The 25478-nt window shown below is 39.3% G+C and overlaps 1 protein-coding gene and 1 pseudogene across 1 annotated transcript in view; one reads left to right on the top strand and one right to left on the bottom strand.

Moving 5' to 3' along the window:
• The window catches only part of HIBCH (3-hydroxyisobutyryl-CoA hydrolase), a 122182-nt gene that overhangs the window by 72175 nt on the left and 24529 nt on the right, over positions 1 to 25478 (bottom strand). Inside the window, 2 exon segments of the mRNA XM_058711192.1 lie at positions 636 to 776; positions 22491 to 22533. Of these exon segments, the coding sequence (XP_058567175.1) occupies positions 636 to 776; positions 22491 to 22533 (184 nt within the window).
• LOC131493782 (protein SET-like) lies at positions 23054 to 25300 on the top strand (annotated as a pseudogene).

Below are 25478 nucleotides of genomic sequence, written 5' to 3'. Positions count from 1 at the left end.
ACGAAGACAAGAAATCAGTGGGGCTTGGGCACTGATCCCAAAGATTCTATGGAAGAGAATCCCAGAAATGTTCTTTTAGGATACATTCCTATTTATTTATTTTTAATGTTTGTTTATTTTTGAGAGAGAGAGAGAGAGAGAGAGAGAGAGAGAGAGAGAGAGAGAGAGAGAGAAAGTGAGAGAGAGAAAGTTGGGGAAGGGCAGAGAAAGAGGGAGATACAGAATCCAAAGCAGGCTCCAGGCTCTGAGCTGTCAGCACAGAGCCTGACACGGGCTCGAACTCATGGGGCCCAAGATCATGACCTGAGCTGAAGTTGGCCACTCAACTGACTGAGCCACCCAGGTGCCCCTAAGGATACTTTTTTTTTTTAATAATTTTTTTTAACCTTTATTGATTTTTGAGACAGAGAGAGAGAGCATGAATGGGGGAGGTTCAGGGAGAGAGGGAGACACAGAATCTCAAACAGGCTCCAGGCTCTGAGCTGTCAGCACAGAGCCTGACGTGGGGCTCGAGCTCACAGACTGTGAGATCATGACCTGAGCCGAAGTCGGACGCTCAACCGACTGAGCTACCCAGGCGCCCCCCTAAGGATACATTTTTTAAAGTATCCATATAATTTAAGGAAATCACAAACCTTTAGTTGTGGGTAAATGTGCCGAACCATATTAAAGGTTAATGCATTTAGGAACTTTGGTCTGTTTAGTGTTATCACTCCTGCACAACCTCTTCTTTCCAGTAGTACTTCTCCTGCTGCATCCATGTGCATAGACATTCTCTGTGTAAAAAAAGATTAAGCCTAGGATGAAATTCATTAAGATTTTGTCACAAGCCAATATTAAACCATATACAGGTATACCTCAGAGGTGCTGTGGGTTCAGCTCCAGACCACCACAATAAAGCAAATACTGCAATAAATTCAAATGATTTTCCCCCAGTGCATATAACAGTTATGTGTGTCCCATGAACACAACTAGATAACTATCAGTTCATCCTAAATACCCCCAGAAATTAACCTGAAGGCTGACAGAACAAACTCCACAACTAAAGGGAGAGAAGAGGCCACACTATAGAAGCCAAGTTAAACACATGCTTGATAATTATGTCAACCTTGCTTTGTGACTGAATAAAGCTGACATTGTGGAAGGGGGGGGGGGGGAAGGAATTTTGCTAGTAAATACTAATGATCATCTGCACTTTGAGTCAGAATCTTTGCTGGTGGAGAGTTTTGCCTCAATGTTGATGGCTGCTGACTGATCAGGGTGGAAGATGCTGAAGGTTGGGGAGGCTGTGGCAATTTCTTAAAATAAGACAACAGTCAAGTTTGCTGTATTGAAGGACTCTTGCTTTCACAATTTCTCTGTAGCATGCAATGCTGTTTGATAGCAGTGTACCCACAGCAGAGCTTTCAAAATTAGAGTCAATCCTCTCAAACCTCAAGGAGCTGCTTTATCTACTATGTTTACGTAACAGTCTTAGATCCTTTGTTGTCATTCCAACAATCTTCACAGCATCTTCATCAAGAGTAGATTCCATCTCAAGAAACCATTTTCTTTGCTCATCCATAAGAAGCAACTCCTTCTTCATAGTTTGATCATGAAATGGCAGCAATTCAGTCACATCTTCAGGCTCCACTTTTAATTCTAGGTCTCTTGTTGTTTCCACCACATCTGCAGTTACTTCCTCCACTGATGTCTTGAACCCATCAAAATCATCCATGAGGGTTAGAATGAACTTCTTCTAACTCCTACCAATGTTGCTAGTTTTTGACCTCTTCCCAAGAATCACAGATGTTCTTAATGGCATCTAGAGTGGTGAATCCCTTCCAGAAGGTTTTCAATTTACTTTGCCCAGATCCAAAGGACTCACTCTCTATGGCAGCTATAGTCTTATAAAATGTATTTCTTAAATAATAAGCCTTGAAAATTCAAAATTGCTCGTTGACCCAGGGATGCAGAATAGATGCTGTGTTAGCAAGCTCCATCAAAGTTCTTGGGCAACCAGGTGCATTGCCAATGAGCAGTATATTGAAAGGCATCTTTTTTTCTGAGCAGTAGGTTTCAACGATAGACTTAAAATACTCAGGAGGCACCTGAATGGCTCATTCGGTTGAGTGTCCAACTTCAGGTCAGATCATGATCTTGGTTCTTGAGTTCGAGCCCCACATTGGGCTCATCAGGGCTTCAGATCCTGTTCCCCTCTCTCTGCCCCTCCCCTACTTATGCTCTCCCAAAAGCAAACAAACATTAATAAACATTTTACATATATACATGTATACATGTATATATGTAAATGTGTGTATGCGTATTCAGTAAACCATGTTGTAAACAGCTGTGTTTCATCCAGGCTTTGCTGTTCCATTTATAAAGCACAGCAGAGTAGATTTAGCATGATTCTTAAGGGCCCCAGGATTTTCAGAATGATCAATGAGTATTAGCTTCAACTTAAAGTCAACAGCTGCATTAGCCCCTAACAAGGAAGTGAGCCTATCCTTTGAAGCTCTGAAGCCAGCCATTGACTTCTAGTTATCAGAGTCTTAGATGACCTCTTCTTCCAACAGAAGACTGTTCCATCTATATTGAAGATCTTGTTTATTAGAGTCACCTTCATTATCTTAGCTAGACCTTCTGGATGACTGGCTGCCCTTTGCCATCAGCACTTGCTGCTTCACCTTGCATCTTTACATTATGGAGATGGCCTTCTTTAAACCCCGTTACTAACTTCTGCTAGCTTCAAACTTTTCTTCTGTAGCTTCCTCACCTCTCTCAGCCTTCATAGAACTGAACAGGCCTTATTCTGGATTAGGTTTGACCTAAGGAAATGTAGCTGGTTTGATCTTCTATCCCAACTAAAGCTTTCTCCTTATCAGCAATAAGGATGTTTCACATTCTTATTCATGTGTTCACTTGAGTAACACTTTTCATTTCCTTCAAAAACATTTCCTTTGCATTCACAACCTGGCTAACTGGTGCAAGAGGCCTAGCTTTTGACCTATCTTGGCTTTTGACGTGCCCTCCTCACTAAGCTTAAGCATTTTTAGCTTTTGATTTCAAGTGAGAGACATCTGACTCTTCCTTTCATTTGTACACTTGGAGGCACAATTATTAATTGGCCTAATTTCAATGCTGTTGTGTCTCAGGGAATAGGGATGCCTAAGGAGAGGGACATGAAAGAACAGCAGATTGGTGGAGCAGTCAGAAGAAACACAATATTTGTTAAGTTCACCATCTTACGTGGGTGCATTCATGGCGCCACCAAAACAGTTACAACAGTAACATCAAGATCACCGTTCATCAGAATAGTGAAAAAATTCGAAATATCATGAGAATTACCAAAATGTGACACACAGACACAGAGTGAGCAAATGTTGTTGGAAAAATACCACCAATAGATTTGCTCTGCTGATGCAGGGTTGCTGCAAACCTTCAATTTGTAAAAAAAAAAAAAAAAAAAAAAAAAAAAAAAAAAATCTGCAAAGCACAATGACACGAGGTATGCCTGGACATTAAATGCAAATCTTTCATACAAGTTAACAGTAAGTAATCAAATGGACTACTACGTATATCTGACAAAGTTTCTTTTTCTCTTTTAAATGCTTATTTATTTTGAGAACAGCACACGAGCAGGGGAGGGGCAGAGAGGGAGTGAGAGGGAGAATCCCAAGCAGGCTCCACCAACACAGGGCTTGATCCCATAGGAGATCATGACCTGAGCTGAAATTAGAGTCAGAGGCTTAACCAACTGAGCCACACAGGTGCCCCTGACAAAGGTCTCTAAAATTCTTTAAATTCTGTAGTAAAGCAAAATATACATACCAAAAGAAAAGTATATACATAGTATATACAAAGTATACACATAGTAATTAAATCTTTTTTGTTTCTGAAGGAACAGAGTCAACTGATTTAGAACAGAACCTAGTCTTAGAATTACTTGGACTACAAAATACTCTCAAATCTCTTAATTTATTACTATATACCAAGTAATATGTTACGTGCTTGCAAAGCAAAGATGAATAAAGAGGGCAAATAATTCTGACTACAGTAACTACTGACAATCTGAAAAAAAAATAGAAAAGGGGATATTTGAGCTGGGCCTTGATGCATGCCAAGAAAAAGGAGTGCAAGAATCCTAGAGAATAACACATCCTAAAACAAACAATGGATATTTGGAAACATCAAGATTTTTTTTAATGTTTACTTATTTTGAGAGCGAGCGAGCGTGAGAAGGGGAGAGACAGGGGTAATGAGAAAGGTGGAGAGAGAATCCCAAGCAGGCTGTGCACTGTCAGCATAGGACCAGATGTAGTGCTCTATCTCACGAACCTTGAGATCATGACCTGGGCTGAAATCAAGAGTAGGGCACTTAACCAACTGAGCCACCCAGGCACCCCGGAAATATTAAGATGTTAAATATGAGTGAATAAAGGCTGACTGAGGAAATGAGGGATAGGAAAGTAAACAGATTAAGCAGGTGAGGCCAGATTATAAAATGACATACTTACAAGTCACATGGCTGTGATGAACTGGCCTATATGCTTACTTAGGAACTCATATGCTATAACTTAATTATCAGATTTCACTGCTCATGTAATATATAGTACTAATATAAACACCTGTAAGAAACATAACAATCTCCCAGGACTCTGCTATACACAATTGTTAGGACTAATGGCACAATCATACTTATTACTTTAACTAAAAACAATGCTTTAACCTTCACATGAGAACCGTGTACAATATAAAGCTTAAATTGGAAAATTTTAACTAGAGAATGCTAATTAAAAGCAAATGGCACACTTCTTAACTGAAATCTAGTAAAACACAGAAGTCCATAATTTAATAGCATTAAATGTTACACAGTGTTCAAGTCTTTATAAAATCATGCTGCACATTTAATGTCAGCTTAGTTTTTATTAAAATTCATTATCAGATAAAAATAACATATATTCACTTACAAGGATTATGGAAAAGGCTATTAAAAACAAAGTCTGAATTTTTTTCAATTAAAACTTAAATTGGATAAAGGGTAAGTATCCAAAATCTACAAAGAACTTACCTAACTCAACACCCTAAAAAAACAAATAATCCAGTGAAGAAATGGACAGAAGACATGAACAGACACTTTTCCAAAGAAGACATCCAGACAGCTAACAGACGCATGAAAAGAAGCTCAACATCACTCATCATCAGGGAAGTACAAATCAAAACCACACTGAGATATCACCTTACACGGTCAGAGTGGCTAAAATTAACAATTGAGGAAACAATAGATGTTGGTGAGGATGTGGAGAAAGGGCAACCCTCTTGCACTGTTGGTGGGAATGCAAACTGATGCAGCCACTGTAAAACAGTGTGGAGGTTCCTCAAAAAATTAAAAATAGAATTACCCTATGACCCAGCAATAGCACTACTAGGAATTTATCCAAAGATACAGAAGTGCTGATTCATAGGAGTACATGGACCCCAATGTTTATAGCAGTGCTATCAACAATTGCCAAATTATGGAAAAAGCCCAAATGTTCATCAACTTGTGAATGGATAAAGAAGACGTGGTTTATTTATACAATGGAATACTACTTGGCAATGAGAAAGAATGAAATCCTGCCATTTGCAACAAGTAACGCAACAAGTAATATAACGAGAAAGAATGAAATCCTGCCATTTGCAACAAGTAACGCAACAAGTAATACCTGGATGGAGCTGGAGGGTATTATGCTAAGTGAAATAGGTCAGAGAAAGACAGATATCATATGTTTTCACTGGTGTGCAATTTGAGAAACTTAACAGAAGACCATAGGGGAAGGGAAGGAAAAAAATAGTTACAAACCATAAGAGACTCTTAAATACAGAGAACTAAGGGTTGATGGAGGAGGCGGAGGGTGGGGGGTATGTTGGGGAGAAAATGGGTGATGGGCATTGAGGAGGGCACTTGTTGGGATGAGCACTGGGTGTTGTATGTAAGTGATGAATCATGGGAATCTGCTCCCGAAGCCAAGAGCACACTGTATAGTCTGTTGGTTAGCTAACGACGATAAATTATATATTTATAAATAAATATGAGAGAGAATACCATTGGACTCCCGATACATGATGCCATGTGTGGTCACGGCAGGCCCAAACTGTCCATTCTTGCAGGCCATCCAAATTATGACTTGTTTGAGCTGCAAACTGATAAAAGGGATTTTTCCATGACTAGTCATCTATATGGCTATCCAGATGACCTAGTGCCATTTAGGAATAAAACCATCCTTTTTTCATTGCTCTGAAGTAACATTTTTATTGTAATTCTTATTTCCATATCTATGTGGGTCTGTTTTGTACCAATGATTACATTGGTTCTTAATGTCTCATTACCACATTGTTTTTATTACTATTTTATTTTAACCATCGTTGATAGCATACCAATGTCTTCCAATATTGTTTTCCTTCAACACTGTTTTCTTGATCTTTTGTGTTTTCTTATGGATTTTAGAGTCAGCTTGTCAATATCTACAACAAACTTCCGCAGGGAGTATGACTACTATGGCAGTGAATTTAAAGACCTATTTAGTGGGATTGACACTTTTGTAATATTGAGTGTTTTATATATAATTTAAAATTTATTTCAAAAATTTATATTTCCCTGAGTAGAGACTTTCCACACCTTTCATTGGATGTAGTCCAATTGTTTTTATTTCATTTATTTTTAAGATTTTAAAAGGCAACCACTTAATAGTTTTTAATTATTATTTGTGTATGGGGAAAGAGTCTATTATTCATATTGACCTTATAACAGCTAATAAAAATTTCCCCAAGCATCCCTTAAAGTAATTAAATTAAATTAGGGGCGCCTGGATGGCTCAGTCAGTTGGGCATCCAACTCCTGCTCGGGTCATGATCTCTCAGTTCGTGGGTTCAAGCCCCGCGTCGGGCTCTGTGCGGACAGCTTGGAGCCTGGAGCTTGCTTCAGATTCTGTATCTCCCTCCCTCTCTGCCCCTCCCCCACTTGTGCGCACGTGCTCTCTCTCTCTCAAAAATAAATAAACATTTTTAAAAATTAAAAAAAAAACCTTAGAACCTATAACTATAGTAAAATGTTTCTTAACCAACTTGGCAAGAAGTTCGGTATCCTGTGATATCTAGAGGGCGAGGAAACATATACTGTAGGAGCAAAAACTATTGGAGAGCCTAGGAAAAATAACCTGACAACCCATTTTTTAAAGCATATACACTGGGGGCACCTGGGTGGCTCAGTCAGTTGGGCGTCCAACTTTGGCTCAGGTCATGATTTCACAGTCCACCGTCTGTGGGTTTGAGCCCCGCATCGGGTTCTGTGCTGACAGCTTGGAACCTGGAGCCTGCTTCGGATTCCGTGACTCCCTCTCTCTGCCTCTCCCGTGCTCCTGCTCTCTCTCTCTCTCTCTCTCTCTCTCTCAAGAGTAAGTAAACATTAAAAAAAAAATTTTTTTTTAAAGCATACTCACCGACACAGTCATCCTTGTTCCAGAAGTTTATCCTATAGACATGTTTACATATGGGCAAAATGAATACACAAGAATAGTCACTGCAATGTCATTAGTAATGGCAAAACATTAGAAATGACCTAAATGTTACCAGTGAGAGGCTGGTTAAAAGAATTATAACCATTCCTACAAAAATGCATACTATAGAGGCTTTAAAAGGAATGAGGCAGGGGTACCTATGTACCCCAGTAAGTTAAGTGTCCAACTCTTGGTTTCAGCTTGAGTCATGATCTCATGGCTTGTGAGTTGGAGCCCCACATCCGGTTTTGTGCAGATGGCGCAGAGCCTGCTTGGGATTCTCTGTCTCCCTCTCTCAAAAATAAACATTAAAAAAATAAAAAGAATGAGGCAGCTACCTCTCCATACACTGTTGTGGAACAACCAGGCAGTGTGTTTACAATGCTGCCCACCCACTCTGTACATGGACACATACATTTTTACACACAGAATGTATTTTTTTTAATTTTTTTTTTCAACTTTTTTTTTTGGGGGGGGGGGGGGACAGAGAGAGACAGAGAATGAACAGGGGAGGGGCAGAGAGAGAGGGAGACACAGAATCGGAAACAGGCTCCAGGCTCGGAGCCATCAGCCCAGAGCCCGACGCGGGGCTCGAACTCACAGACCGCGAGATCGTGACCTGGCTGAAGTCGGACGCTTAACCGACTGCGCCACCCAGGCGCCCCTTAAATTTCTTTTTTAATGTTTATTTATTTTTGACAGAGAGAGAGACAGAGCATGAGCGGGAGAGGGGCAGAGAGAGAGGGAGACACAGAATCCGAAGCAGGCTCCAGGCTCTGAGCTGTCAGCACAGAGCCTGACGCGGGGCTCGAACCCACAGACCGCAAGATGATGACCTGAGCCGAAGTCGGATGCTCAACCGACTGGGCCACCCAGGCGCCCCAGAATGTATTTCTAAATAGATACAGAAAACATTGCTAAAATGATTGCCTGCAGGAAAGAAAACTGGACTTGGAAGTGAGGGGTGGGAAGACTTTTTAGTGTATGATCCCTTTGAACTTTTTGAATTTTGTGCCTTATGTATTTACTACCTATTCAAACCAGTATTTAAAAAAAATTTTTTTAATAAGAGTAATACACTAAGTGTAAAAGGTATTAAGCCATCTCCAAAAGGGAACTTCGTTAAAAGGCTTTGTTCCAGAGGGCGCTCTTGTTTGACTGTCCATGGGGTCCCCTGAACCCCAGTAATGATCCCACATGTGTGGGAGAGTTGGGAAGATAGGACAACATGCATATACGTGTGCACTGATGACAGCCCCTATCTCCTGCTAAACCATACACTGGTTTCATGGAGCATTCCAGAAAGTTTTAAGGAAGGGTTTTCACAAAGCAAGGCCCAGAGAGCTGTGAGCATCTTTGTTCTCCCACTGGAAATTCAACTGTATATAAGGAAGAGCAAATATTAAAATCATTTAAAGAGAGTTATTTTTCATAGTTTGCAGTACAAAAATGTGTTTCAAGTACGTGTTACTGTAAAATAGTTGTTTGTACTTATGTTCTTATAACATCTGTTATGTTTACTCTTCCTCTAGTTCTGACTGTTAGAAATAGCAATAAATCTATTTTTTCATCCCCTAAAAGAAAAAAAAGATGGTAAGTAAACATATGAGTTAGGAAACTGTATTTTTTCATTTTCTTACCTTACTGATACTAAAAACATTTGTGGTAAAAGCAAATTATACACAAAAATCACAAAAGAAACCAGACCAAAAAGGACACCAAGTCCACCAGCAGACACAGCCTTCCCCAGATTTCGCCTATCACCTTCTTTGTAGACCTACTCTAGCGGTTAAAGTACCTAGCTTCTCTGGTTTTCGTCCAAGTTCCTACTGACCCACTTGTGTTAGTAGATGAGTAGGACAGATGGTAAGTTTTCTAACCCTCCGACTCCTTCTCTAGACCCTCTCATAATTTCTGTCAGTATTGTGGAAGATCTTATTCCCATACTAAATCTTTTATTCCATAATACTGTAGGGGAGAAAACATAATTTTCCCCCTACCCTTCCAGGTTCTTGGCTAAACTCCTCCCCCACTGTAATAAAGACAGATTAACTGGAGAAAATTTTCATTTCTTAAGTAAGGGGGACAACAATGGTGTGAGACTCAAAAGCAGCAAGGCAACTGAGGTTCATATACCATCCTGAGCTAAGAAAAGAAATAGGGTCTGAGGCTCCTTTCTAATTTCTTTCAGGCATTTGAGAGGGAGGTAAAAAGCTTTTCCCAAATCTGCTGGGTCTTGACTGCCTTCAGCTCAAAATAATTCACATACGAAAGCTGCATATTTAAGGAATGGCATATTCTGCTCCCCTTAAATACCCATAGTGGTTCTACCTCCTTGATTAAACCCTTACTCATATGACAGGACAGATGACAGATTAAAACAGCTATACTTTTCAGATAACCACATCATTTTAAATCTTAAAATACAGACAAAAGTTTTCCTATCATACAAGCATGTTAAATGCAAGTATTAATAAACTTTCATCTCGAGATCTCCATACTAACCAAATTTCTGTTTGAACCCAAGTCAAATTTGTCAGCCAAAAAAAATGTCATGGTTTTCACTGAGTAGTTTATATAAATTATCACCCAATATGGAAGCAATCCTTCAAAACTTTATTATTATTTGGTTTCAGCTCAGAGATGTTGAGAGCTGAAAAGATGCTCATCCTAACCTTATTAACAAGAAAAAAGGCTGAACAGACTGCAAATTAATGGCTTCTGGTAAGCTCAGAGAACTGAGGTCACAGGACAAATGGCTGTAATAAAATCTGGAGAGTGACAAGTGCCTTTAGGGAGACACAGGACCAAAATATTTGCTTACTTCAGGCAAAAGCTTTCAGGAAGATTAATTAGAATTTTTGATGACCTGCTGGAGGCCAAATGTGGGCAAATGTGACAGCATGAAGCTCCTGGGGAGGTCACAGTCATGCAGGGTTTTCTCTGGCTAGCTTTTCCTCCTGGAATCCAACCAGGAGCTCTCAGGGAAAACTGGAGAAAGCTCTCCTGTGTGGTGCTGGCTGGGATAGGGAAACAGCAGGTACAGAGAAATCCTTTCCCCTCATCTTTCATACAAAACAAAAGGCTAAATCTGCAGGGGAGTGAGGAAGGACTTCAAAGTCTGTAGCCCAGGGTTCTGGTGAAGCCTCACTATAGTGGGGGAAGTAAATGGAGGTCTACAAAATAAAAGCCTTAATCTCATGGGGGAAGAACCTTGAAACCATTCCCAAAGACTTCAGTGTTTACCAACCACAACTGAGGAAAAGAAATGAGGGGCAAAGGAAAGGGAGAAAAAAAAAAGCAGCCTATCCCTGGAGGAGGGACAGGAACACTTGTGAGGGCCACATCCCTGAAACCATGGTTCACAGTACCTTCCAAACATTAAGGCTTAATGGGATAACATTGATAAACTGAGTTTCATCACCATTAAAAACTTCCATTCTGCACAAGATACTATTAAGACAATGAAAGACAAACCAGAAATTGGAAGAAAATATTTGAATAGCACATATCTGATAAACGACTTGCATCCAGAATATATAAACTCTTAAAACTCAGTAAGAAAAACCCAATATTAAAATGAGAAAAAAAAAAAAAACAACACCCTGAAGCTCTTCACCAAAGATATGTGGATGGCAAACAAACATAGGAAATGCTCAAAATCATCTGAAGATCATTAGGAAAATGCAAATTAAAACCACAAGGAGGGGGTGCCTGGGTGGCTCAGTCAGGTGGGCAACCAACTCTTAGTTTTGGCTGGAGTCATGAGCTCACGGTTTGGGGGTTCGAGCCCCACATCAGGCTCGGCACTGGGAGCCTGCTTGGGATTCTTTCTCCCTCCCTCTCTGCCCCTCCCGTGCACTCATTCACTCACACTCTCTCTCAAATAAACAAACTTAAAAAAACAAAACAAAACGCAATGAGACAGCACTACACACATCTAAATGGCTGAAATCCAAACACAGACAATAACATGCTGCCAAAGGTACAGAACAACAGGCACTCTCACTCTGCTGGTGAGAACACAAAATGGTACAATGACTTTGGGAGACAATTTGGCAAATACTTATAAAGTTACACATAGGCTTACCATACAACCCAGCTGTTGCACCCTTGTGTATTTATCCAAGTGAATTAAAAACTTATGTTCACACAAAAACTTGTACACAAATGTTTAGCAGCCTCACTCATAATTGACAAAAACTGGAAGCAACCAAAATGCTCTTCAACAGGGAAACGGACAAACCGGCATATCCAAAATGGAATACCAGTGATAAAAAGGACCAAGTCATCGATTCATGTAACATAGATGAATCTTAGATGCATTTCACCGAGTGAAAGGATCCAAACCCCAAAGCCTATATATTGTATCATTCCATTCATAAGACATTCTGTAAAGGACGCAACAATGGGGGCATAACACACATCAGTGGTTGGGGGTGGCAGAGGCCGACTAAGGGAAAGCACAGGGGAAGTTTTAGGTGATGGAACTGCTCTGTATGGTTGTGGGGTGCTGGACGCATGATTTATGCATTTGTCAAAATGCACAGAAATGTACCTCACAAAAAGTAAACTTCAATGTATACAAACTATGCTAAAAAAAAGAAAGACAGCTAAGATGTCACAGGATTCCAACATGGAATGCAGACTGTGACAAATCTAATTAAATTACACATGTATGACATAGCATCACTGACGTAATCATGGTGGTGACTTCAGGGGAGCTGACCCAAGTAACTTTGGAAAACAGTCATCTGATTAGAACATGTAAAGATAAATACAAAAGGACTGTCTATCAACACTGTGCTCTAGTTGGTAAATTTGTTTTTCATGGGGGGTGGTTAACAATTCTGAAACTGCTTTGCATGTATACACGGGTGAAATAAGTAACAGAGGAAAGTTATAGATAAACAAGAAGGGAAGCTTCTATAATGAACCCTGCCCTGTGGCTCTGGATTAAAGTCAGAGATGCCGTCAGAATGATCTCATGCTTAGCTTATATATGTGTGTGTGTGTGTGTGTGTGTGTGTGTGTGTGTGTATACACACACACACACACACACACACACACAGGATAGAGATACAACTACAGACACGTATACATACATTAGTTATAGTGTAACTACATTAATAACAGGGTTATTACATTAATACATTAATAACAGGGTTAGTATACAGTGTGTGTGCAATCTGCTATACATACATACATTACCCTAGCTCTCTCCCCCTGGAGAAAGCCATCATTCCCCAGTATCAAAAAGCACTCCCAGAAGTCAGATCTTGATTTCTAAATGCAATTCTCTGATATAGAGCTCCAACCAGGGCTCCTTGGAGAAATGGCTGATTCCAGAGCTGCAAGAAGGAAAACATGAGGAGCCCAGAGGACACCTCTGGCATGAAAAAGTAAGGAAGCATTAAAAAAAATAGGATCATATCAAAAGGACACAAGATCCAAAATGAAGGAATTCCTCATAGCCAAAGCTAGAATAATTTGAGTAACACAATGTGATATTAGATTATAACCCAAAGAGTAAGGATCAATGAGCCCACACAGGTATCAATAACTGAATAAGGGAGTGGAGAATGGCTCATCTTTCCTACAGAAGATTCCTAAATAATACACGTAAAAATCTCCCTTCCAGTAGGTAGAGTTTAGTCGCCTCACCTTCTGAGTGTGGGCTGAATTTACTAACTTGCTTCTAAAGAACAGAATGTGACAAGGGGATAATGGTAACTTTAGAGGGGAGAAACCAAACAAACACCACTTTAACCAAGTAATAAAGGTCAGCATCACCAGCTATGTAGTGTGAATGTCATGTATCCCTGATGCCTACATCAAAACCCACAGATACTCTGTTACGATGTGTTGAAAAGGGGGCTTTTTCTTTCGTGTTATTCTCCCCAAAAACCTTTTAACTGCAGTTTACCTATTAAAAACAAAAAACACTAGACCCAAGCTTAGATTAAGGGATATTCTACAGGCTACCGTGCCAATACTCCTCCAAACTTTTAAGGTCACAAAAAATAAGATGCAGAAACTGTCACAGACCAGAAGAGACTAAAGAGACATGACAAGGAAATGCAATATGGAATCCTGGAACAGAAAACTAATGGAAAACATGAAATCCAAATAAAGTTTAAAGTTAATAGTAACATACAAATGTTCTTAATTTCGACAAATGTACCATGGGAAACGCATTCATTTGCTAGGGCTGTCAACTCAAAGTACCACAAGCTAAGTGGCTTAAACAACAGAAAGTTACTGTCTCAGAGTTCTGGAGGCTAGAAGCCCAAGATGGAGGTGTCAGCGGGAGGACCACACTCCCCCTAAAGGTGACTAGGGGAAGGATCTGTTCCGGGCCTCTCTCTCTTAGCTTCTGATAGTTCTTGGTTTGAAGCAGCCTAATTACAATCTTCACATCACTTCTCCCAGGATGCTTGTCTCCAAATTTTCCCTATATAAGGACAAGAGTCATTTTGGATTGATCCAGTTATCTCTCCTCCTGTATGACCTCATCTTAACTATTTATGTCTGCCATGACCCTATTTCCAATTTGGCCGTTAGAAGATGCTATCTGCCATGGGCCCTGGGGTTTTCTTGCAGTTTAATGCTTGGGTCGTGAACCCAAGGGCCTGACCATTCTCTTTGCCTGGTCATTTTCAGGGTTGTATTTGCTGTGAGCAACTTTACAGAAAGGGTAATGTCTCCCTCTGGGACAGGAGAGCAGGCTTGCTTACAGCTTGCTACAAACCAGCAGGTTCCCCAAATTCAATTTTACTGTTCTGTAATGCAACCCACTGCACATGCAGGCATTCTTCTGGGCCTTCTATGTCACCCCGTGGAACTTGGGGAGCAAGGAAAACCAACACAAACATCAAGCTCAAGGCTGTTTGAAGCGCCACTAACAAGAGTTTCATATCCTCTGCCACCATCCATGTAGTAAAGGCTAACTATTAGCTTGTAATTGGGGTAAAAATCAAATCCCAAGCCCAATGCTGTCCAGTCAGCCCAAAAGCCCTTGGCCCTCCACCTGCCCCTTCCCCATCACAGCCCTCTTCCTCTGTATCAAAATATAACTATCCTGATTTGTACGGTAAACACAAAGTATAAATCCAAAAACATCATCTATTTTTTTAAAATGGATATATTTTTAAAGTCTTTTCGTCTAGAAGTTCTCCCTTCATCTCCTTCTTTTCCTTACAATTTGTTGAAAATAACAGGCCAATTAACCTGTAAAGTTTCCCAGGGTTTTGCTGATTCCACATGCATGCTACATACTTATTTTTAACAGCTGTCCATTTTTACATATCAATTTAATCAGTCCCCTATTGGTAAACACTGAGTAATTTTCAATTTTTGCTATTTCAATGATGCAGGAATATTTTTTTTTTAATTTTTTTTTTCAACGTTTATTTATTTTTGGGACAGAGAGAGACAGAGCATGAACGGGGGAGGGACAGAGAGAGAGGGAGACACAGAATCGGAAACAGGCTCCAGGCTCTGAGCCATCAGCCCAGAGCCCCACGCGGGGCTCGAACTCACGGACCGTGAGATCGTGACCTGGCTGAAGTCGGACGCTTAACCGACTGCGCCACCCAGGCGCCCCATGATGCAGGAATATTTTTAAGCATGGATCTCCAAGCACGTAGGCCAAGTACTTTTCAGGACATTTACAGAGGGTCAGACTTTGAGCAAAGAATATTACAGAATCTCCTGGTAATGCCATTAGAATGACGTAAATGAATGGACAAACAGTATTTTTTTCTTACCTGAAAAATTCATAGCCTTCTCAAAACCTAAAAACAACTGTTAGTTCATTAACCAAAATCATTCAAGCGAAAGGAGATAAAGCTTCCAGTATTTGCATAATTTATGTATAGGTTAATTCTGCAGAAAAAATTAAATATCTTTTCTGAAAATATCACAAATTTTTAACAAAATCTAGAAAAGGTTTCTATAAAGAAAAATTGCCATATTAGGAAAAATTGCAGAGACTAGAGTTGGAAATGGAATTCACATACAATCCACAGTTGGGCAGGGAAGGGGGAAGGACATAAGGGATAAAGGACAACAGAGACGGGAAAGAAGAAATGCTTCTAGCCAGAACCATGATAAAGGAGGAAAACAGATGTAAGGTGGAAGGAAATTAGAACTTTATTAAATCTTTATTGTACATCCAGGAAAGACAACAGGTTCACATTTACTTTTATTTTCAAATATTTTCTTAGGCAATCAGCAAAAGCTGTTCCTTATTATTAACTTACCATTTAGAAGTTTTCCATGGACACTATGGTAAAACATTTGACTGAACACTTAATCCTGAAAACACCTCTAATGAGTTATATACCAGAAACTCCTTTCCACAGATAAGGAAACTGAGGCCCAGGGAAGTTAGATCACTTGCCTAGAGTCATACAGCTTTGGGGCAGGACCAAGATTTAAATCTAGGTTTACCTCATTCTAGAACTATTGCTCTAACCATTATACCCCTAAACAGACTCTCCCAATCATCTTCTTCAAATGATATCATCCTACCCACTCTAACTTACTCCACAGAACTTTTTCTACTTCCATAAGGCCTGGGTGACCCGTTATTTACATCTGTTCCAAGGAGAAACGTGAAGGAAACTTGCTGAAATGTATAAACACCATCAACACACAGCTCTGTGCTGAACTGAATGCATGAAGTCGGCCAAAATAAAACTCCTAAGCCACACACAACTTTAGGATGTCTACTTTGCTAGAACATAGAAATATTCTGGCAAAATCCATAGTAGCAACATTTCCCAAAATGTGCAAAAGGATGATTGGTGCTGCTACGCAGAAAGATAAATGGTCCATGGTCAAATCAGTCTGGGGAAAAAAACTTAAACAAATATCAATAAGACATTTTAGTCCTTAATATGCAAATATTAAATATAAATTTTTAAACAATGAGCAGTTTTCTTACCTCATTAAAAAATTTTTTTCATGGAATATTTACTTCTTTGGACTTGTACTTTGCAGGCTACATTTTGGAAAACACTTTAGAGTTGTCATAAACATTGTGAGAAATGAACCTTTCTTTCCAGTACCTGGTACATAGGTATCTCAAAAATGTTTAAAAAGCTTGGATGAATAATCCATCATTCTAGTGATGCAGTTCTGCTATAACGCAAGCCTAGGGCAAGCATCACGTTGTGGATATCCACACCTTCCATTATATGTAACATCCACTGCCGTTGAATGGAGTTGCAACCCACAGACACACCCAGGAAAATAGCCTACCTTTAGCCGAACATGATTTTCTCTGACATCTGACTTTCGTCTTTATCCAAACACGTATCTTTCCTACTCCTAAGATTTTCACCTATTTCCAGCAAATGTTGAATACCATTAAATTTAAATTACTGTAACCCAAAAAGGACACCAAAGCAATGTAAGTAAGGTTCTTAGCATCTAACAACATTTAATAAATGCTGATTATTCAAGCTTCACTCAATCCTTCCTGACTTCAAATTGGATCAGTAAATTCCTCCACAATATTTCAGAGCCTCTCAAATGGTCTTTAGCTGTGTTCTATTCTCTCACCTTTTTGTGATAATCTACTTTCCATCTTCAATTATTACCTTTAGGCAGCTGGCTCAAACTTGCATTTCTTTACTTCTCCAGAGGCCTGGGCCCCTATTTCCAAATGCCTGCTAAAATTACAGAAGTGCATGGTGCCCTATGCTCAACTTGGTAAAAAACCAAATTTACCAACAAATTTCTCCCCAACAAATCTGTCTCTCCTCCTCTGTTCCCTAGAACAGGTTAAAGCATCACCATTTTTCTCAACCAGACATGTTCTCTTCCCCTCTCTGCCAACAATGTGAGGCAGTTACCAAGTACTGGAAAATCTATTTCTAAAACAACTCTCTCTTCCATTCCATTCTATTCCCATTGCTGTAAGCCATGTTACAATCTTCCTTTCTGGCAGATTTCCAGAACCTTTGCCTGGTGGTCTGTCTATACTTCACACTGCCACCAGAGAAAATTTTGCAAAAACATAATTTTAATCTTGCTCCTGCCATTCAAAAATGGTCAATGACTCCCTGTCACCTTCAAAAACATCCAAGTTACTTGGCATGGCCTTCAAGTCTCTACATCGGATCCTGGGTAAAATGGGCCCACCACCACATAGCACTCCTTATAACACAGATACTCAGAAAGCCCTAAATGTAACCTCTGTTCTCCCATCACACCATTCTTGCCACATAGAACAAGCATATGGTGTAACAGAAAGAAACCAGATTTTAGAGTCATACAGATGCAAACATTAGTTTAGCCACTCACTACTGTACACCCTTAAGCAAGTTATTCTCAGAGCCTCAGTTTCTGCATTTGTAAAATGGAGATGATAGAATCACTTTAGGATTACTATATGAACATCCACTTATTCCCATCTCCACATGTTGAAACCATAATTGTTCTTCAAGGCCCAGATCAAATGATTTTCCTCCAGTAAGCTTTCATTGGTTATAAAGTCAGTATCACTCTATCCCACCTTTGTTCACACCTTTAATTTATTTGGCCTTTTTACCACACTTTGTTAAATATCCTTTTTTTAATTTAAATTAAAGTTAGTTAACATAAAGTCTTGGCTTCAGGAGTAGAATCCAGTGATTCACCTCTTACATAGGACACCCAGTGCTCATCCCAAAAAGTGCCCTCCTTAGTGCCGAGCCCATCCCACCTACCTCCCCTCCAACAATACTCAGTTCTTTGTATTTAAGAGTCTCTTATGGTTTGCCTCCCTGTTTTTATCTTATTTTTCCCTCCCTTCTCCTATGTTAATCTGTTGAATTTCTCAAATTCCATGAGTGAAATTATTTATCTTTGACTTATTTCACTTAGCATAATACACTCTAGTTTCATCCATGTTGCTGTAATAGGCAAAATTTCATTCTTTTTCATCACCAAGTAGTAACCCATTGTGTATATTTGGCCTCTTTCCATAATTTGGCTATTGTTGATAGCACTACTATGAACATTGGGGTGTATGTGTCCCTTCGAATCATCACTCCTGTATCCTTTGGATAAATACCTAGTACTGCAATTGCTGGGTCATAGGGTAGTTCTATTTTTAATTTTTTGAGGAACCTCCACACTGTTTTCCAGAACGGCTGCACCAATTTGCATTCCCACCAGCAGTGCAAAAGTGTTCCCCTTTCTCAGCATCCTCACCAACATCTGTTGTTTCCTGATTTGTTCATTTTAGCCATTCTGACAGGTATGAGGTGGTGTCTCATGGTAGTTTTGATCTGTATTTCCCTGATGATGAGTGATGTTGAGCATTTTTTCACGTGTCGGTTGGCCATCTGGATGTCTTCTTTGGAGAAGTGTCTATTCATGTCTTCTGTCCATTTCTTCACTGGATTATTTGTTTTTCAGGTGTTGAGCTTAGTAAGTTCTTTATAGATTTTGGATAGATTTTGGATACTAACCCTTTATCTGATAATATCATTTGCAAACATTTTCTCCCATTCCATCAGTTGCCTTTTAGTTTTGTTGATGGGTTTTTTTTGTTGTACAGAAGCTTTTTATATTAGTAAATATTTCTAGGCCTTTTTATTAGACTATTCATTTCTTGAGGTCAGGAATGGTCTTTCATAATAGTATCTCAAAGTACTTAGTTCACTGCATACAAAGCAAGCACTTAATGTGTATCTGTTCAAAAACCATAGATTATAAATTGGTTGACACAGATTCTAGATCATCACCTAGATATACAAAATAAGACTTGACTGCTGTCGTGAAAACAATAAGTACAGTGTGATTTCATGCAGCCCATCCAGTGAACCTTCATATGGAAAAGAACTACTTTCAGAAATAAGACCACAGTTTTCTCCGTGTTGAGATCGAATTTATATGGAAGAAATGAGCTTTTGCACATTAAATGCTGTGTAAGAGTTTAAAATATGATATTATGGAGGGGCGCCTGGGTGGCTCAGTCAGTTAAGCATCTGACTTCAGCTCAAGTCATGATCTCACAGTTTGTGGGTTCAAGCCCCACGTCGGGCTCTGTGCTGACAGCTCAGAGCCTGGAGCTTGCTTCAGATTCCGTCTCCCTCGCTCTCTGCCCTACCCTTGTTCACACTCTATCTCTATCTCTCATATATAAATAAACATTAAAAAAAAAATTTTTAATAGAATATCATGGAGAAAGAAAGAAATCTTTCCATGAATAGTTTTGCAAAAATATGTCCACATCAGCCTATGGATACAAATGAAACCTCATTAATAGGTTCTACTTGCTTGCATTAGCTTGATAAACCTTGCCCCCCCTTCCAGGTTCGGGTCTTCATCCACAATCTTTGAAGGGTACGAATGTCATACTGTTATCATAAATCAGTCCTATCTACTTCTCATAACTCTGCCAATAGTACTGCCATCAGTAGCATGCTTTCATCACTCCATTATGAAATAAAAAGGGCTCTTGCTCTATTGGCTTTCTTAGAAGGGTCACGGAAGGACTCCTTGGAATACAGCCGATCTCTGAAGCACATGTAAAAGCCAACACTGGGATAAGAATGATTCAGTCTTCAAGCCCTGCTGAAAGTTCAGTTTATTTTCCTTCTCACAATGTGGTTTATGCCTCAGGTCACCATAGTCTAGGTGATCTGGATTCTGTCATGTCTTTCTATTCTACCTGGGTGCATGTGTATAAATATGAATCTGTAATATTAAGTTCTTATTCCTAGAAACTCCTCAGCTCCCATGTATATATGCTGACTAAAATAATTAAGGGTAGGATGGGATATTCCAGTCTTAATTTGCCCATCTCCATTTAGGCTTACCTGAAACAGATTCTGCAATAGTTACTTAATGCCCACTCTGCCTCGGGCTGTAAAGTGCAATAGGAAAGTCTATGGAGCCAGACCGACTGGATTAAAATTCCACCTCCTATTTACTAGCTGGGTGACAGTGAGGCATACATATTGCATAGCCTCTCTGTCCTTCAATTTCTGATCCATTAAATAGGGATAAAGCCATATAATCCCTTAACCAAAAACCCCTGGGTCCAGATAGGTTTCAAAATTCAGAAAATTTTCTAGATTTTGGAAAGGTAACACAATACATATTAATGCTATAAAAAACATCCCAAGTAGAATCTGGTCAGTACACTGCAGTAAAATGCTTTAACACTTCTGCAGCACACGATGAATATGCGTACCTATTAGGATAAAGAAAAAAGAGCTTCAAGTACATTCAGGTCAGATTTTGCCACAAAATGCATTTATCACAAACTAACCACAAACTTTTGGTTTTGAGGTTTCAGAATTACAGTTAAAAGATCCACAGTATCTATTCTATAGAACTACAATGAGAATTAACTGAGCAAATACATATCAAGTACTTGGAAGAGCACCTGGCATACAATAAGTGCTATATCAGAGTGACTTGGCTTTTTGTTTGTTTGTTTTTTTATGTACAAGGTACTTGCCAGGCTACACAAGAGTATTTTAGTCCATTTGAGCTGCTATAACAAAAGTATCATAGACTGGGTGACTTATACAACACTTCTCACAATTCTAGAGGCTGGGGGGGTCCAAGATCAAGGCACCTGCAGATGTAGTCTCATGAAGTCCCTCTTTCTAGTTCACAAAAGACTGTCTTCTTGCTGTGTGCTCCTTCATAAGGGAAAAGAGGTGAGAAAGCCCTTTGGGGTCTCTCTTATAGGAGCACTGAGCCCATTCATGAAAACACCACCCTTCTTACCTAATCATCTCCTAAAGGCCCCACCTCCAAATACCATTGCATTGGGGATTAGATTTTAATATATGAACATAAAGTTCAATCCATAGCAGAGAGACACAAAAATTAATAAAAATTATTTCTTCCTTGCAAAATGATAAACTAAAAACATCTAAGCTTTGGAAGAATGTTATTTGAACGATAGTAGCTAACAAGTATAAAATAATTACACACCAAGCACTAGTGCTAGATTTTTAAGTGAATTATTTACCATTCATAAGCACTCTAAGATGGATAGTATTATCTTCATTCTGTAACATCTAAAAGGAAGCTGAGAGAGATGAGATAATCTACCCAAAATTAAGTAGTGGACCCATTATTTAACCTAAGCATTCTGGGGCACCTGGGTGGCTCAGTCAATTAAGTGTCCGACTTCAGCTCAGGTCATGATCTTGCAGTTCTTGAGTTCAAGTCCCAGGTCGGGCACTGTGCTGACAGCTCCGAACCTGGAGCCTGCTTTGGATTCTTTCTGTCTGTCTCTCTCTCTCTCAAAAGTAAATAAACATCAAAAAATAAAAATAAACCCAATCAGGGGCACCTGGGTGGCTCAGTAGGTTGGGCGTCTGACTTCAGCTCAGTTCATGATCTCACAGCCCATGAGTTCAAGCCCCGCGTCAGGCTCTGTGCTGACAGCTCAGAGCCTGGAGCCTGTTTCAGATTCTGTGTCTCCCTGTCTCTCTGGCCCTCCCCTGCTCATGCTCTGTCTCTCTCTGTCTCAAAAATAAAATAAAAACATTTAAAAATTAAAAAAAAATAAATAAACCCAATCATCCTGAATTGAAGACCACACTCTTTAATTTTTTTTTTTAACATTTATTTATTTTTGAGACAGAGCATGAATGGGGGAGGGTCAAAGAGAGAGAGGGAGGCACAGAATCTGAAACAGGCTCCAGGCTCTGAGCTGTCAGCACAGAGCCCGACGCGGGGCTTGAACTCACTAACCGCGAGATCATGACCTGAGCCGAAAGTCAGACGCTTAACCGACTGAGCCACCCAGGCGCCCAAAGACCACACTCTTATTCATAACTTTCTACCATCTTGTACAAGTTGTGTCAAGTCTTGACACAAGTCTTAAAAAATTGGGAACCATGTGGCATAAAGGTCAACAAAATCTTCCGGTATTTTCCAGTTCCCTAAGAACATTTTATATTACACATCATAATCTAATAATGCCAGCAAAACAGAGTCCAAACTTACCAAATGTTGCAGTATGATATTCGTCCTTTTGAATGAATTAAACCTGAAACAAATGTAGAATACAATGAACACAGTAATGTGGGTAGTCATGTCTCAATGTATAAATACCATATTTCCTTTTGTTTTAGCCTCTTTTAAATAATATTAGAAAAAAATGTTTTTGGTTTTTTTTAAAGGTTTAACTCTCATTCTTTGTGGTAAGAACACAAAACAGTACAGCTACTTTGAAAGACAATTTGGCAGTTTCTTACAAAACTAAACATACCTTACCACATAATCCAGCAACTACACTCCTTGGTATTTACCCAAATGAAGTGAAAACTTACACACACACACACAAACTTGCACATGCATGTTTATGGTAGCTTTACTCAGAATAGCCAAAATACAGAAGTAATCAAGAGGTCCTCCAATAGGTGAGTGGATGAATGAATTATGGTATATCTATACAATGGAATACTACTCAGCAATGAAAAGAAATCATCAATCATTCTACAATAAGACATACAGAAATCTTAAATATATACTGCTAAGCAAAGGAAGCCAATCTGAAAAGGCTATATATGGTATTAATCCAACTACAGGACATTCTGAAAAAGCCAAACCATGGGGACAGTAAAAGATCAGTGGTTACCAGGAGTTTGGGGGAGGGAGAAAAGGAAGAATACGTAGAGCACATGGAATGTTTTCAGCAGTGAAATTAGTCTGTAGGATTATATGGTAGAGACATGCCACACATTTGTCAATTTTCTACTCAATATTTTAATAAACCTAAAACTGCTCTAAAAAATAAAGTATTAATTTAAAAAAAAGAGTTTGGTAAAGATACAATAACCATTCTCAGACACTGCTGTGAAATCTACAAATTGGTACTACCTTTCCAGCAGGCAATCTGGAGGCACAGTTCCACAACTTTTAAAATGATCATACCCTTACACCTAGTAATTTCACAAGCATTTGTTTTAGGGAAATCACATATGATCAAATTTTGATTTATAAGGATGTTCACAATTATTTACAGAAGGGAAAAACTGGAAACAAACTAACAATTTTTTTTGTGTGTATACATTTAGTTTTCCTACAACAATGTAAGTTGTACACTTTTAATATTTAAAAGTGACATTATCTTGGGGTACTTGGGTGGCTCAGTCAGTTGAGTGTCCAACTTTATTTTGGCTCAGGTCATGATTCCAGGGTCGTGGGATCTAACCCTGCACTGGGCTCTGTACTGAGCACAGAATCTGCTTGGGATTCTCTCTCTCTCTCTCTCTCTCTCTCTCTCCCTCCCTCTCCCTCTCCCTCCCTCCCCCCCATGCCCCCTCCCCACTTATGTTCTCTTTCTAAAAAAAATAACAGAAATAAATTTTAAAAATAAAACTGAGCATTATCTTTCCTTTCCAGTAAAACAAAATTAAAAATAAAATTATGATAGAGAATGTCAATTCCATAGAATGTCAATTCCAAATAAGATCCTACACGTTCTTCTAATTTTCCCATCAAGTGGCAGAACTCAAGTCATCATTAGGAGAGAATTTTATTTTAAACGTATCATCTTAAACTGCAAGGATGTCCATTAAACATCACAAACATGCCAAAGAAGCCATGCTGTCAAAATGCCCACTTAACTCATCCAAACATCTTAAACCCACCCTTTACTGACCTTCTCTAACCCCATTTTAAGGTTTTTATTTTTTTAACGTTTACTTATTTTTGAGAGAGACACAGACAGACAGAGCACAAGTTGGGGAGGGGAAGAGAGCAAGGGAGACACAGAAATCTGAAGCAGGCTCCAGGCTCTGAACTGTCAGCACAGAGCCCGACTTAGGGTCCAAACTCACCAACCATGAGATCATGACCAGAGCTGAAGTCGGACACTCAAGTGACAGAACACCCAGGCGCCCCTATTATGTTTATTTTATATCTTGCTTTCTTTCTGTAATTCTATTGTGATTATGTTTCCATGTCAAAAGTATTATTTAAATATTTTTAAGTAAATATTTTCATTGGTTTTGTAATGGTTTTGTATAGATGACAGTTTTTAAAATATTACTAGAGGCAGCTAGACCAAGTTGCTGCCTGCACCCTTTGCCTCCACCGTCCCCACCCCCACCAAAGTCAGTAAAAAGAAACTCAACCCTAACCACGATGGAGCCCTTGAGACCTCAGAAAAAGAACACAAGGAGCAGTTGAATGCATTAATGAAGTACAGAATGCAATAGACTTAATGAACAAGCCAATGAGGTTTTGAAAGCGCAACAGACCTATAACAAATGCCACTGACCAATTTTTTCCAGAAGAGGTTGGAATTGATTGCCCAAATCCCACATCTTTGGGTTAACATTTGTCACTCATCCACAAGTATCTGCACTGCATTATTGGACAGGAGTTAGAGTGACAGAATTTGAAGATATTAAATCACGTTACAGAATTGTGATAAAAAAAAAAAAAAAAACAACCCTTACTTTGAATATAAAGTTCTCTCCAAAGAATTTCATCAAAATGAGAGTGGTAATCCATCTTCAAAGTACACTGAAATCAGATGGAAATCCAGAAAGGATGTGACAAAATGTTCAAGTTAAATGCAGAATAAAGCCAGCAGGAAGAGAGAGCATGAGGAAACCACAGAGCTCTTTCTCTGGCTTACTGATGATTCTGATGCAGGTGCAGATGAGTTTAGGGGAGCTCATCAAAGATATTTGGCCAAATCCATTACAGTACTACTTGGTTCTTGACATGCTGATGAAGGGAATGAAGATGATGATGATGGTGATGATGATGATGATGATGATGATGATGATGATGATGATGATGATGGAGTTGGAGCAAAGAGAGAAGGATGAGGAGAAGATGACTAAGGAACACTAATGGATTCTAACCTTTTTAAATTTTCTCCAGGCCCCACAAGCAACTTTCAATCTTCCCACCTCCCCCACCTCTTGTGTTCAGTTGCTCTGGTTTTTTGAAGCCCCTTCTGATTTGTACTATGGT

The sequence above is a fragment of the Neofelis nebulosa genome, chromosome 2, assembly GCF_028018385.1.
Source record: "Neofelis nebulosa isolate mNeoNeb1 chromosome 2, mNeoNeb1.pri, whole genome shotgun sequence".
Lineage (NCBI taxonomy): Eukaryota > Metazoa > Chordata > Mammalia > Carnivora > Felidae > Neofelis > Neofelis nebulosa.
The sequence above is the reverse complement of the archived record's forward strand: the minus strand, read 5'-3'. Positions and strand labels throughout refer to the sequence as shown.